Source organism: Dryobates pubescens, chromosome Z (genome assembly GCF_014839835.1).
Source record: "Dryobates pubescens isolate bDryPub1 chromosome Z, bDryPub1.pri, whole genome shotgun sequence".
Lineage (NCBI taxonomy): Eukaryota > Metazoa > Chordata > Aves > Piciformes > Picidae > Dryobates > Dryobates pubescens.
The window spans coordinates 26434964-26449891 of record NC_071657.1 but is presented as its reverse complement, the minus strand read 5'-3'; the positions used below and the strand labels follow the sequence as shown (position 1 = coordinate 26449891).

The following is a 14928-nucleotide window of genomic DNA, read 5'->3' as shown; positions in this document are numbered from 1 at the left end:
AAGGTTCTCCACCTAGATTGGGGCAGCCCTTGATATCAACACAGATGGGGGGATGACGAAATTGAGAGCAGCCCTGCAGAAAAGGACTTGGAGCTACTAATGAATGAGGAGCTGGATATGAGCCAACAATGTTCACTTGCAGCCCAAAAGGCCATCTGCATCCTAAGCTGCATCAAAATAAGAGTGGCCAGAAGGTCTCCTCTGCTCTAGGGAGACCTTACCTGGAGTACTTTGTCCATCTATGGGACCCCCAACACAAGAGAGACATAGACCTGATGGAGCAGGTCCAGAGGAGGGCCACAGAGATGATCATAAGGCTGGAGTATTTGGGCTATTGAGCCTGGAGAAGAGAAGGCTCTGGGGAAACATTATTGTAGCATTTCAATGTCTGAAGACGACCTACAGGAAGGATGGGGAAGGACTGTTTAGAAGGGATTGTAGTGATAGGATGAGGGATGATGGTTTTAAACTTAGCAGGGTATATTTAGGTTGGACATAAGGAAGAAGTTCTTTACAGTGAGATTGGTAAAATACTGGAACAGGCTGCCAAGGGATTTGGTTGAGGCCTTGTCCCTGGAGTCACTGAAGATCATACTTGATGTGGCTTTGGGCAGCCTGATCTGTTGGAGGTAAGGTGTCCCTGCTCACTGTAGTGGCTTTGAACAAGATGACTTTTGAGGGTCTCTTCCAATCCAATGCAATCTGCAAATCTGTGAAAGGGAGTTTCCGTGTGATGAACTTGGTGCGTACAATCCTTTTCAGTTTTGTTAAATTCTTGTCTTCTCAGCTCTTTTTTCTTTGTATTTCATGCTATCTTCCCTGGAGGTATTCAAGGTGAGGCATGACAAGGCCCTGGGGAGCCTAATCTAGTTGGCATTGTCCCTGCTGACTGTGGGGAGGTTGGACTACATAACCTTTGGAGGTCCCTTCTGGCCTGGACCATTCTATGATTCTGTACCTTGATGTCTTTCATACCATTTTTGGTCTCCATTTCCTCAAGGTGTTATTGCAGCCTTAGGGTAAATGTAGCTGGAGGGATTTCTGACTATATTATTATAGCTATCAGCTAATAAACTTGTCTTGCTGATTCCAATTATTATCTTCCAATCAAATGGTAGTTACATATTTATTGCTTCTGAGTTAGGATTTTTGTTCTAATTTATATTTTTCCTCCTTGGCATTTGAAATAAATTCTGTTTTATAAAACACTTTTTTTCTTCCAAAAAGCAAACTAAAGCTGGTCACCTGTATCAGTGCCTCTGTTAAAATGTATGGGTGTAGTGGTGAGAGAAAGTTCGTTCTCCCCCCCCCCCAAAAAAAAACCCATGGCTAACTCAGTCAGAGAAGCAAAAATGGGAAAGTGCTATATTTTACAAGCAGGATGAAATGCAGTGAATATATACACAATATATAATATTTACAGTATATACAAAAATACACAGCAAAGAACGTAACACAGAGAACCTGCCCTACTCCAGCAAGGAGGGTCCCCCACAAAACCCCCTTCTTCCCCTTCCTCCCTTTTTTCCCAAAAAGGGTTAAAGAGAGAGAAGGAGGAAATTCTGTTAGTTAAAAGCATATGGTAAGGAAAGGAAGAAAAAGAATTAGTTTCTTAGCTCGTTAGCTCATTAGCTCAAGGTCAGCTCCAGCCAGCACAGGGGAAAGACAGCAGCTTCTCAGGCAGACTGAAACTGAGAGAGACTGACTGACTGAGACTCAAACTGAACTAAAACTAAAATTTAAAGTTGCATTCTACCAATCTACCAATGAAATTCATTTAGAATTGTCTTTGTTTTCATTGTTACACCAAAACATTCAGCGGGAGTGTTCCAGTAACTGTCCCTTTCTTAAAGGCGTAGCCTAAAACGGTCACAATGGGCAAAATATTTCTTCAGATGTTTTTCTAAAGGCAACTCAAGTGCATTCAAGGTATTATTGTAGTTGACCAAAATCTCATTATTAAAAGAGATTAGTTTTGAAATTACTGTTGTATATGGCACTTAGCTTTTAATTTTATGTGGCCTTTTAACATTATCGATATTTTTGGTTAGACTATACACTTTATTCTTTTCAGGTGTGGATTTTCAAATGAAAAGACTCATTGTTGATGGAGAACCTACAGTGCTACAGCTGTGGGACACAGCTGGGCAGGAGAGGTTAGTGATTCTCTGCACTTGCATAATTTCAATTTGATCTTTTCTAGAAGACTATAGCATTTACTTGTCTAGGGGAAAAAATCCACTAAATATTAGATGGCCCTATACTAAGTTGGTATGGTTATATGTAATGTCATAAACAAATCTGATTTTGCTCTGCTGAGACTGTAAAATGGATGGAATATTTTTTAAGTTTGGTGATGCTTGAAGGCAATGTTTTCTCTCTCTGGAGAGAAGCAGTTGAGGTGCACCACAGCATTAATTAATTACATTCTTATGTCCCTCTCTTGCAGTACAAAAAGATGGTGTAGATACATGTTGTTTCTCCCATTTTTAGTTTTTAGTTTTCTTTGTCCTTACAGACCTGTATTTCTGAGCAGGCTATATATTACGAGATTCCTTTCCCTTCACCCACCTCTGCTTCTCTTTCTTTCAAAGTCCTAACCCTGATTTGCATTGTATTCAGCATATGAAAACCTTTTCCCAGGCAAAATTTATGGCAAAATTGTACAGATTGCTGAAAGCATATTTAATGTTCTTCAAAGTATTCTGTAGAATTTCCTCAAGAATCTGTGACATCATTACTTGAGAACCATTGCTTCTTTAATGATAGCTTTTTGGGTTTATTAAAAGATTAATTTCACACCTTGAAAGTTATTTTTATCTGTTCATTGACCAAGACTTATCCTGGGCTGTATGTGTTTACTTTTGCCTGAATGAGTCATTTATGTAAAGTAGGTAGTTAGAGGACAAATCATTCCCCTCCCACATAATACATTTATGAAGAATATGTTCATATAATGTAAATATCTAGTCGCTGTACTTGGTTGTTAGGTAGATTGTGCTATGTTCTAACTAACTAATAAATTAAGTTTATTGGAATAAGTTTATTGGTTTGATATATACACTTATTGGAATAAGTTTATCAGTTTGAGTAACCCACTCAAAGTGTTATAAAGAATTTACAGTACAATTATACATAAGTGAAAAAGTTTTGCTACCGAATCAAAAGTACAGTGCAAAGCATATTTGTAATAGATATACTGTGGATTGTTTTGATACAAAAAACATTGATTGCTGATTAGCACATATTCCTGTTTATCTTTATGGGGTGTTTGTAGCCCTGCATCAGCAGTTTTCAAAAACTACTTACAAACTACTTACAAAAGAGGCTATGAGGAAATTAATCTTCTAATATGGAGAAAGTCCTACTCCGTAGTGCTACAAAGAAATGATGTGTTTGTAATGATGTTAAATTGAATAATTTTTGACAATGTGGCATTCTGCAAATGTTGTATTTGTTTTTTTCTTTTTCTTCTTTTTTCTTTGTGTGTGAAAGGTTCCGAAGTATTGCTAAATCATACTTCAGAAGAGCAGATGGTGTCCTACTGCTCTATGACATAACATGTGAAAAAAGCTTTCTTAATGTGCGAGAATGGGTGGATATGATTGAGGTAAGATCCTTACGTATATACAGCTTACAAACTATGTTTCACTATATTGTTAACCTTACTAGTTACAAAATGTTGGTATCTGTACATTGGAATTGGCCAGACTGCAGTCTTTCATAGAAGTAAAAGCTACATGAAAATCCTAAATGTATCCTGACAATATTTGGTTAGTGTTAAAGCTGATACCATCTTTTTTTTTTCTATTAAAAATCATAGACTCATAAAATCAATAAGGTTGGAAAAGATCTTTGAAGATCATCAAGTCTAACCTGTCACCCAAAACCTCATGACTGCTAAACCATGGCTTCAAGTGCCCATTGGAATGGGCGGCCTGGGGAGGTGGTGGAGTCACCATCACTGGAGGTGTTTAGAAGGAGGCTTGATGGGGTGCTTGGTGCCATGGTTTAGTTAATTAGATGGTGATGGATGATAGGTTGGACACAATGCTCCTGAAGGTCTCTTCCAACCTGGTTTATTCTGTTCTGTTCTGCTCTATTCTATTCTATTCTATTCTATTCTATTCCATTCCATTCCATTCCATTCCATTCCATTCCATTCCATTCCATTCCATTCCATCCAATCCCTTTTTGAACACCTCCAGGGACGGTGACTCCACCACCTCCCTGGGCAGCCCATTCCAATGGCCAACAACTCTGTGAAGAACTGTCTCCTCACCTTGAGCCTAAACTTCCCCTGACGCAGCTTGAGACTGTGTCCTCTTGTTCTGGTGGTGGTTGCCTGGGAGAAGAGACCAACACCCACCTGGCTACAGCCTCCCTTCAGGTAGTTGTGGAGAGCAAGAAGGTCTCCTCTGAGCCTCCTCCAGGCTAAACAATCCCAGCTCCCTCAGCCTCTCCTCACAGGGCTTGTGCTGGAGGCCTCTCACCAGCCTGATTGCCCTTCTCTGGGAGTATTGTCTAGTCTGGAAGTATCCTATTAACTTCCTTTTGAAATTAAAATGAGAACCCATTCCAGATACTTTCTTGTGAGCGGCTTGAGAATTCCTTGGAGCCTTTGCATTTGAGACAGATGTCAGATTTTCATCGTTCAAGTGAAATTTTCAGTATTTCTTTCTACTGTTAATTCTTGTTTGCTTATTTGGAAATAAATTTGCGTTCAATTAAAGAAGTTTTTCTCCTGTGCGGGACGTGTTTCGTGTTTAATGGGAGGCAAAGTAATAAGCAAAAACTTCAACTGATCTTCTGAAAGCTGTTTCTTTTAATTATGATACAGGAGTTGGTCACATTTCCCTTAGTAATTTTGTCATATAGTATTTGGACACAGTAACTGTTTCCATTAGATGGATTTAACACATGAAATTCCTTGTGGGTAAAAAGGACTTATGGGAATGAAAAGACTTTGTTCCTGGCTCATGTTTAAGCTAGCTGCTTTTAGTACTGATTACCTTATGAAAACCTCCTAATCTGTGGGGTTTTTGGATAGTATGCAAACCTTTTTTTGTTGGTGAGGGTGGGGAAGGAAAGTGTTATGTCATGGTGATGATGGTTACTTTTTTTGTATTCTGGGTGTTCTAGCAATAAGAAAACAAGGTCTTCTTTACAGGATGCAACTCATGAGAATATTCCAATTATGATGGTGGGAAACAAAGCAGATCTCCGTCAAGCTTTTACAGAACAAGGGCACAAATGTTTGCCTATCAATTATGGAGAAAAGCTGGCTATGGTAAGGTCCAAGTTTACATCTTCAGTATGATGTGGTCTTAGGAACTTGAATCAGAAAACCAGTCTGCCTGGTCACTTGTTCAAATCTAATACTTAAGATTAATGGATACTTATCATGGTGTTTCTTTTTGTCCACTGAGCTGAACTTTATTATGAGGTGGGGTACTCTTCTGAGTCTTCACAGTTAAAAAGTGGGTGGTTTCTCTGCTGCCCAAGGAAAATTGCCTGTGCAAACACACTAGTGAACATGAGTTTTTTGCCTGACTGGTATCTGTCCATCTTTTGAGTGGAGTATTTAATCTTCAAGAGATTTATCTTGTATTCCTGCCACTTCTGCAGAAATAAAAAAGGAACTTTCTGCTGTAAATAGAGTGGGGTTTGCATGTATTTATATGGGGGATAAAGGATGGCAGTATGCCATATTTTGGAGGAAAAAATGTAAACTATTTAGAGTCTTGAGCTGTGGAGTGCTTGCAGAAATAATTGCTTACAGTGTGGCAGATATCATGGCTATTGCTTAGGGGAATAGTATTTCTGGTTAGTCTAGACTACCAGATGCTGTGTGAGTACACAAGACGCTAACGAGCTTCTTGTGCTAACCTGTCCTAGCAACTCTTTTCTTATTTTGCAGTCTTGTGGAGAAGAAGATTGAGTCTGGACATTAAGCTTATGATACGCTTTTTATTCATTTTATTAATTCCAAATATACTGAATATAAACAAGATACAATTAAAAAGAAAATGCTGGGTTTTTTTAACAGCACTAATGTATTGGCAAATGAAGACTACCAGAAGAAATCCTGTTCATTTAAATGTGTGTCATCTATGTGTTATTGAGGAAACTCTTTGTATTTGAATATACATATTTGCATGGGGGTAATTTCAGATTAGTTGACTTAACATTTTATTTTTACTCACAGACTTACAATGCGCTTTTTTGTGAAACAAGTGCTAAAGATGGATCGAATATTGTAGAAGCAGTTCTGCATCTTGCTCGGTAAGTAGCCACATTTCTATTTTCAAATAAAGCACATGTGAGTATATTTTATGTAACACGGACATTATATATGTATATACATACAAAGATACACATGTACTTCTGAAATTGTACCAACATCAAATTAAACAACAACAACAAAAATACAGAAAGAACGCCATGTGAAATCTTTACGGATAAATGCAAGATAGGGTTTATTCTTGGATTAATCAAATAACATTTTTTTTTTTGCTTCTGAATGTTACAAAGCTGTCTCAATAATTATTTAAATTGCGGAGCTCACAATTAAAAAAACCTTTGGTGAATGAATTACATTTTTAAATGATACATGGATTTATTTTATAGTTTTTCCCAAAAAATGTATATAATTGTGCATATAATTCTTAGTTATTTCACGTATATTAATATATATTGTTTTACTACTGACCATTCTTGACCCACACAGTTTCTTAATGTCCCTTTCTCTAAATAATTAAAAAGATAGAAATTCTGATTATACCATTTAGCAGCCTGGTATTTCTATGATAATGTGTGAGCCAAACATTACTACCTTTCCAAACCATTTTTGGCTACAATATAATTTGGAAAGGCTGTCAGTATGTAATGAATTTTCAGACTCTGATTTTTCAGGCTGATCCTCACAGAGCTCAAGGTTATAACCACAAATCAAATTCATGTGACTTTTGCAGAAGTCTAATGCAATAATCTAACTTTTTGATGTTTGGTCAGTATTTGATTTTTTATTGTTGAAGTATTACTGATTAACATGGCTTGAATAAAAAATACTGGCTTTCTAAAGAGCATCATTGGTTCTTCACATGAGCCTTTCAAAAGCACCTGTATTTCCAGGAAAATTCAACTATCAGAGATGCAGTAGATATGAAGAAATTTATCTGTCAATGTCAATGTGAAGTTAATTACTAATTTGTTAAATGACATATTTTCAAGAACTGGCTGTGAATGCAGCAATGGATTATGAAATGAGAGAACGTATGTAGCACAGTTACATAACTTTAATCACTGCAGAAAATTACCTCTAATGTTTAAACTTGGTTTAACTGTTTCAAGGATAAAATAATGTTTGGGCAGTTGGAGCCTCTCTTTCCAGATTCTAAAAACCAACCAAATGAAAAATTGTTTTTCTTCACAAGGTTAATTTATCCTGGCTGCGATCTCTTTACTCCAGTCTTAGTAATTTGCATTCTTTGAAAGGAGAATTTAATTTTTAAATAAAAATTTCTAAGTGAACATTTCCTTGCCATTGTTTTATGAGAGGAACTTCCTGATTTTTTTCAGGAAGACCTTTGTTGTGGGTTTTTTAATATATGTGTATATATATATATATTAAAAAACCACAATATTTTATATCTATTTATTATTTTGCTTTGTTTATATATCTATTAGGGGGTTTTAATGAATAAAAATAATTAATATATATATAAAACTTTGCTAATTTTTCATCTAGCTTTTGGCATTATAGGGTCCCATAGGAAGAATACAGATCAATAACCAACTTTTAAGACTGCATTTATCATAAAACATCCAACAATGTGTGGTTTTTCTTTGAGGGGTAATCTGTACTTGAAATTATGATTTTTTATTTCTGTTCTTTCAACTATGAAGATATTCTTTTTCTATGATAATATACTGAGGCAAACTTATTAAAAGAAGGTGATCAAAAGAAAAGGAGAGAGAAAAGAGAACATAGTGGAACATATCAGAAATTACTATATTCCTATAACTATCTCTGACTGTGATTTGTGTAAAAATACTAATTTGATTCCCGAATAAAAATTGTAAGACATGTTGATGCTGTGTGCTAACCCCTGTAGCTTTAACCACAGAACAGATGGTAGTGAGGTCTGTAAGATATACTGGGAGAAAAGGAGCAGTGAACATGGATAGAAATATATTAATTGAATGCCCTTTAATTTTTGTTGTTGTTGTTGTTTTGATTGTTTGTTTGTTTTTTTTCACAGTGAAGTACGAAAATGTAGTGATAATCAAGATGATAGGAGGTCGGTAACCAGCCTGGGAGAGACACCTGTCAAAAAATCAGCACTCATGAAAAACTGTTGCAATGTTTAAGTATCATGTATTTTTCCTGACCTAAATAAGATCTTTAATTTTTTTTTTAAGCAGGATTTAAACAATTTGTTCTTTTTCCTGGGGATTTATGAATTTGTGTATTTAGAAATTGCACATCAAGTTAAAAATCCAGACTCTATTTTCTACTCATTGATGTTTATGCACTTGCTTTGCCCCACAGGCTCTGGTTTCATTACTTCTCTTAAGTAGTGTGAGTCAATGAAGTGAGCTCAGAATCAGTACTACAGTACTCACTGCACACATGATTGCCATACATTTTCTCTTTTTTTACCTGCTTGTTTCTTTAAGAGCTCAATATTTCTTAAGATACAGAACATGATAATATCATATACTACTCATAGGTTAAGAACAAATCACAGCTTTTATTAATTTAATCTTTTCTCATATCTAGCTAGTTTTTTGAAGGCCTTAAGTTATATATTGATGATACATTTCCTATGAAACTCCCAAATGGTTAAAAGGTGGCCAAGATGAACCCTAGGTTTAGGGCATTAATTAGAATGTTTTCTTGTTTGGAGAAGACATTGACAGGTTCATGGGGGGGTCTGGCACTATTTCACAAAAGTTGGTAAGTTGCAGTGTTTTTAATTTTGGGAATTGGGGTTTGATTCAGAACTGAGAAGTAAAACATAATTCTGATATGATCCTATACAGCTCAGCACTGAATGGAACATTCGTGTGGATCATTCAAAATTCCAGAGAGACTTTAATAACTGTGATGTGTAGGATTACTGACATGAATTAATGATCCAGTACCTGCCTGTTTGTTTAGACTAGATCATTATTAGTGTTACAGAGAGATATGTGTTTTAATTTTGTGCTTGTTTTTCAAATGTCTTCCATTCAGACAGTAATTGAGAATTTGTAGTAGAGGAGTCTGGTTTAATGGATATTCTTTATGCATATTTAAAGTTTTAAATCTGCAAGTGAAAGAATTGCTGCACATGCACCAGCATCTGTATAAACTGTTCATTAAAAGAAGTTCCTGAAGTGAGCCACTTAACCTTAATGAGACATCCTTTGCCTGATTTTAGGAAAATTCGGAAAAACTCACTAGTGGGTGGTAGCTTTTGGTGTCAGCATCTCTAAAAGCTGATTTATTATTGCTTACAATAGTTCCCAACAGTCCTATTATGTAGTAAAAATTATAGGTACTTCTACAGTTAACAATCACGATCCAGTTCTTGTTAGCTTTCACTAATTTTGATTGGAATGGGATAAGGCTCCTTCAGAGCCTGGAAACCATTTAATTCTTTTCTTGTATCTTAATAAAACATCTCCAGGCTAAAATCTAGTTGAGTATCTTGAATAAAGTTCTATAGACTAATTGGAAAACTGTATGACTAGCAGCTGTTGCTGCATTTTATCATCACTTTATTTGAACACTGTATTGCTTGTGCTGTGTTATCAGTGTTTTAAAATGTTGAGTTCACAGAAACAGGATGGTTCACCATTAAAAAAAGTTTAGAAGTAGTAAAATTTAAGCATCCTTTTCAATCTCTAGATCAGAGCAACTAATCATTAGGTAACTATCTGAAAATGTATTCATGTCAAGACAGAGAAATCTTGATACCAGAAGGAGTAAGTTATTTTTATTTCACTATATTGTAATTCAACCCTGGAAGGGAAAACATGTTTTGTATCCTTTTTTGAAGTAATAAAAGGCTCTTCATGCACTTATTCCACTCAGGAGACATCAGTTTTGTAGCATCTCACCTCACTGTAGTCCTGAGTCTTTTCTGGAGCAGGTGGCAGAGAATGAAGGAGATGCAGGTGTGCCAGAAATGCCTGGTCCCATATGTATTGCTTATTATTAACTCTTTATTATTTAAACAAGAAAATTACAGCTGTAATTAGCGTCTCTGAGGAGAAAATCATGCTTAACTGAGTGTATTGACAACAGTCTTTTCCTGTGTTGTGTGTAAAAGCTTCAGTATCCTCAAAAAAGTAAAGTGGAAGTAGAATTAAAGTAGAATTAATATGGGCTGTACTTCCACATAGTTCTTTCTGCAGCAGTAGGGAGGAGAGAGGGAGACATAGTTTCTGAAGTATAAGGTAACCTGTAGGCATTTGCATTTTGTGAGGATGAGGTCATGATTATAAGCTGCTCTGTACATAAAAAATTATTGCTCTGCCAGTGTTACTAGCCTCTGTTAAATTGTAGGAATTAGATTCAGTGTTCTGTGTCTCCTGAACCACAGCATTTGACTTGCTCTGTGGTTTTGACCTGTGGTAAATGAGGTGAAATGTATTTACCTAAACCTTGTTGACATACCTGCAGGAGAAAACTGAAAACATGGTTGGATACAGAGAATCATATCAAGCTGTTTGCAGGAAGGATTTCTGGAAGGGCTTTTGTCCAACCTCCCGTGCACCTAAGCAGAGACAGACTTTTGCCAGCCCTAGATCAGGTTAGTCACGTATTTGGCTAGCCAGGCTGTGAAAAGTACACAAAGATACCACTAGCATTCCTCATCACCTGGTTTTTGTGTTTTGTTCAACCTTGGGTTCCCAAGTGGTTAGAAATTTGTAGCCACTTCCCCTAGTTGTATCATCTCCAGCTACCAAGAAGAGTTTGGCTGCAATCTTGGTAAATCCCTTCTAGTACGTGCAGGCTATTGGATCCCTTTCAGCCTTCTCTTTGCCATTTTAATAGCATTATGAGACACCTCTTGCAAATGCAAATTCCATGAGCCAGGGTTAGCAGTGTGTGTGCATGTGCAGTAATTGCTTTCTTATCTCAGATTCTTGTCACAGAGGGAGTATTGTATGGTGTGCCTGTGTCTATAGAGAGCCGCATTAAAGGATGTAAGTTCAGGGACCTGCCTTCACACCAGTATTTTTTCTCTGTCCAGGATTGGACCAATGAAATTTTGAGCAATTTTCTCTTTAAATGACCAAAATCTCTTAGGAAATTTGGCCAAATATTTCAAATTAAAAAAAAACAACAAACAAACCAGCCTTTTTTTAAGCTCCGTAGATTTATGTGTTGTGGCAGGGTTGGAAATTGCTGAAGTTTCTGCTTTGGAGTAGTTTTCTCATCAGTGTCTAGGTTACTAAAAAAAGACCTCCCAAATGGGGATTATAACTATAGCTCAATTTGAACTAGCTTTAGAAATCTTGTGATGATTACCTTCAGCAAGTCTGAATAGTTACATAATATGTAAAATTAATGTTAAAGCAGAACTTGAAAAAATATTTAAATTTAGAATTTAAAGCATGTATTTATACCTTGAAATAATATGTAGTATTCTGTTGTTTTTTCTGAAGGGTATTTTGCCTTCTACCTAAAATGTAAAATGGCAAACATCAGCTTTATGATGTGACGTGGTTGCATTATTGTACATTGAGTATTTTTATGGTTTTGTTTAGTACATAAGAACTATTCATTTAATTGCACAATGCTTGGGGGATATTGTGTTGTTTTTTTTTTAATCTTTATTTAGTAGACGTGTACCCATAATACATGTATTTATTTGAAAAGGAAAGGCCTTTATTGTTTTTCCTCATGACCTGTAAATAAGTTGTTTTAATTCAGTTGACAAGGAAGTATTATTTTATCATGCATTGATTTGGACCTTTTAAGTTGTTCTGTAGTACACATTTCTGAGGCAATAATTTCTTGTGAGATGCTTCCAAAATGTTTCAATCACTTAAGTTTTTGTAACCACATTAGTGGCTTAAAAAGAGAAGCTGCTGCTTGTTTTAATTGTTCTTACAATTGTGACCTAACGTGCTTTAAGTGTTTTTCTGTGTAAGTCTTTTTGTATTGACTAGAAAGTCCTCTATTATTTTAGGAAAAATAAGATGCAGTTTAAAGTATGCGTAGACTGTTGAAATTTATTCCAAGAAAAATATCTATGGACCACCCGTGCAAGGAGCGTCATTTAGATGTCCACCCATGCTCCCAATTAAGCTCTGTGCTAGAGCAGGCAATCTGTTCGTATGTAGCAACCTTTAAAGTGGTTGCTCTTTTGCCTCCATCCACTGCTGTACAACAGAGTCAGGTTACTTTTTTAAGGAAAAAGATTTCAGGGATATAATTATTATTATAACCAAGGCCCTTTTAATTTCAAAACTACTTCTGAGGTGTTTCTGACTGTATTAAGTAATGGAAAAAATGGACCAGTATCTTATGTGAAGTTTGAATTCCTCTACCACTACCCCTGCCAAGTTCAATATAGCATATAATGCTATCCCTCTGACCTTGTCTGTGTTACTTAAGGATTGGAGAAGTTTTTTACAGTGCCAGTTGTTTTAGTAATTTTTCCCACTGCATTATGATCGGGCCTAATCCTTTTTTATTGATATCCTTAGAACTAGTAATGTTAATATTAATTTTTTATTTTTTTGCCTATGTAGTTTTGTGAGAAAACTCATAGTAAGAGAAAATTTTACTTGGATATCCAGAACATAGGTATAAATATGTTACTCAGTTTCTAAAAATGAGTTGTTTTTCTACAATACCTTCCATTTGAGTTCTGGCTGTATATAGTTGGGTTTGTAGGAAATTAGTCATTGGGTGGCTGAGCAGCAAACCCAAGATGCGAAGATTTCCTACTGAAGTACTTGAAAGTGTGTTTTCATGGTAGTGTGAGGAAGAAGTTTAATGCCAATTGCATGTGCCAACTTTCAATGGAAGTCCTTATATTATGTAAACAATTATGTACACAATTATGTAAATTGTGAAAACTTTCAAAATTTACTTCATACTGTTTACAAGTAAAACTGTGATGTTCATGCAGTTTGTTCCTTCTCAGATCTGCATTTAATATAATTTTGTACATTTGTGTGTTTAAAAAGAACTGTATTACAGATTACTGTAAAATAAAATCTGCTTCAACAACCCTTTTTCTTCTGTGTGTTTTCTTTTTGTCACTGCTTATGAGCAGCAGTCTGGTATATCATCTGTGACCTCTCTGTTAAATGTTATCAGGATCCACCATTTTCATAGAATCATAGACTTGTAGAATCAGTCAGGGTTGGAAGGGACCAAATGGATCATCTATTTCCAACCCCCCTGTCATGGGCAGGGACACCTCATGCTAGATCAGGCTGGCCAGAGCCTCATCCAGCCTGGTCTTAAACACCTGCAGGGATGGGGCCTCAACCACCTCCCTGGACAGCCTGTTCCAGGGCTTCACCATTCTCACAGTGAAGAACTTCATCCTCGTGCCCAGCCTGAATCTCCCCACCTCCAGCTTCACTCCATTCCCCCTAGTCCTATCACTACCTGAGATCTTGAGAAGTCCCTCCCCAGCCTTCTTGTAGGCCCCCTTCAGATACTGGAAGGCCACAATTAGGTCCCCTCAGAGCCTTCTTTTCTCCAGACTGAACAGCCCCAACTCTTGCAGTCTGTCCTCATAGGAGAGATGCTCCAGGCCTCTGATCATCCTCGTGGCCCTTCTCTGGACACGTTCCGCCACATCCATATCCCTCTTGTAATAGGGGCTCCAGAACTAGATGCAGTACTCCAGGTGGGGTCTCACCAGAGCTGAGTAGAGGGGAAGAATCACCTCCCTTGACCTGCTGGCCACACTTCTCTTGATGCAGCCCAGGATCTGACTGGCCTTCTGGGCTGCAAGTGCACATTGAGAGCTCATGTTGAGCTTCTCCTCCACCAGCACCCCCAAATCTCTCTCCTCAGGGCTACTTTTCAGCCAGTCACTGCCCAGCCTGCATTTGTGCCTGGGATGCCTCAACCCAGATGTAGGACCCTGCACTTGGTCTTGTTGAACCTCATGAGGTTGGCTTGTGCCCACTTCTCTAGCCTGTCAAGGTCCCTCTGAATGGCATCCCTTCCCTCCAGCGTGTCTGCTGCACCACACAGCTTGCTGTCATCAGCAAACTTGCTGAGGATGCACTCAATGCCACTGTCCATGTCACTGGCAAAGATGTTGAACAAGACTGGTCCCAGGACTGATCTCTGATGGACTCCACTTGTCACTGGCCTCCACTGGGACATGGACCCATTGACAGCCACCTGTGGTCAAAGAGCATACAAGAGTTATGCAACCACTAATATCTCTGGCTACCACCAACTTCATAGCCTCAATGAGCAGTCATCAACTTTCATCAACTGAGAAATGTCCCTTATTGTGAGTTCTGAGTAAGTCTTGAAATTATGCTGCCATATCTGTTAACAGATGCTTTAGCCACTTGGTCTCTTACTGCTAATATGTGTTACTATTAATGTAAGAAAGCAAAGGAAAAAATAGCTAAAATAGTGAAATAAAATGTCTATGGTAAATATGTTCTAGGTAGGACTCTACACTTCAAATAGAAAATACTTACAGATCCATATGTTAAAGAAAAACTGCCCCAGAACCCCAAATTAAAAGCTGCTTCAGGTGAAATTGACAACTTTAAATGTTACTATAAAATTGCAGAATTGTTTAGATTGAAAAAGACTCCACCACTAAACCATTTCTCTAAGTACTGTTCTAAATACCTCCATGGATAGTAACTCAACTATTTCCCTGGGTAAAGGTACTATAGCATTTTTTGCATTCTAGTCTGTAATTTTTTAAGAAT

At 37.1% G+C, this 14928-nt stretch overlaps 1 protein-coding gene across 1 annotated transcript in view; it reads left to right on the top strand.

Moving 5' to 3' along the window:
* RASEF (RAS and EF-hand domain containing) overlaps positions 1–8394 on the top strand; it is a 39120-nt gene extending 30726 nt beyond the window's left edge. Inside the window, exons 13-17 of the mRNA XM_054178635.1 lie at positions 2075–2156; positions 3496–3610; positions 5171–5290; positions 6209–6285; positions 8265–8394. Of these exons, the coding sequence (XP_054034610.1) occupies positions 2075–2156; positions 3496–3610; positions 5171–5290; positions 6209–6285; positions 8265–8373 (503 nt within the window). The 3' untranslated portion in view covers positions 8374–8394. The remainder of the gene's footprint in view (positions 1–2074; positions 2157–3495; positions 3611–5170; positions 5291–6208; positions 6286–8264) is intronic.
* Positions 8395–14928: the final 6534 nt, after the last annotated feature.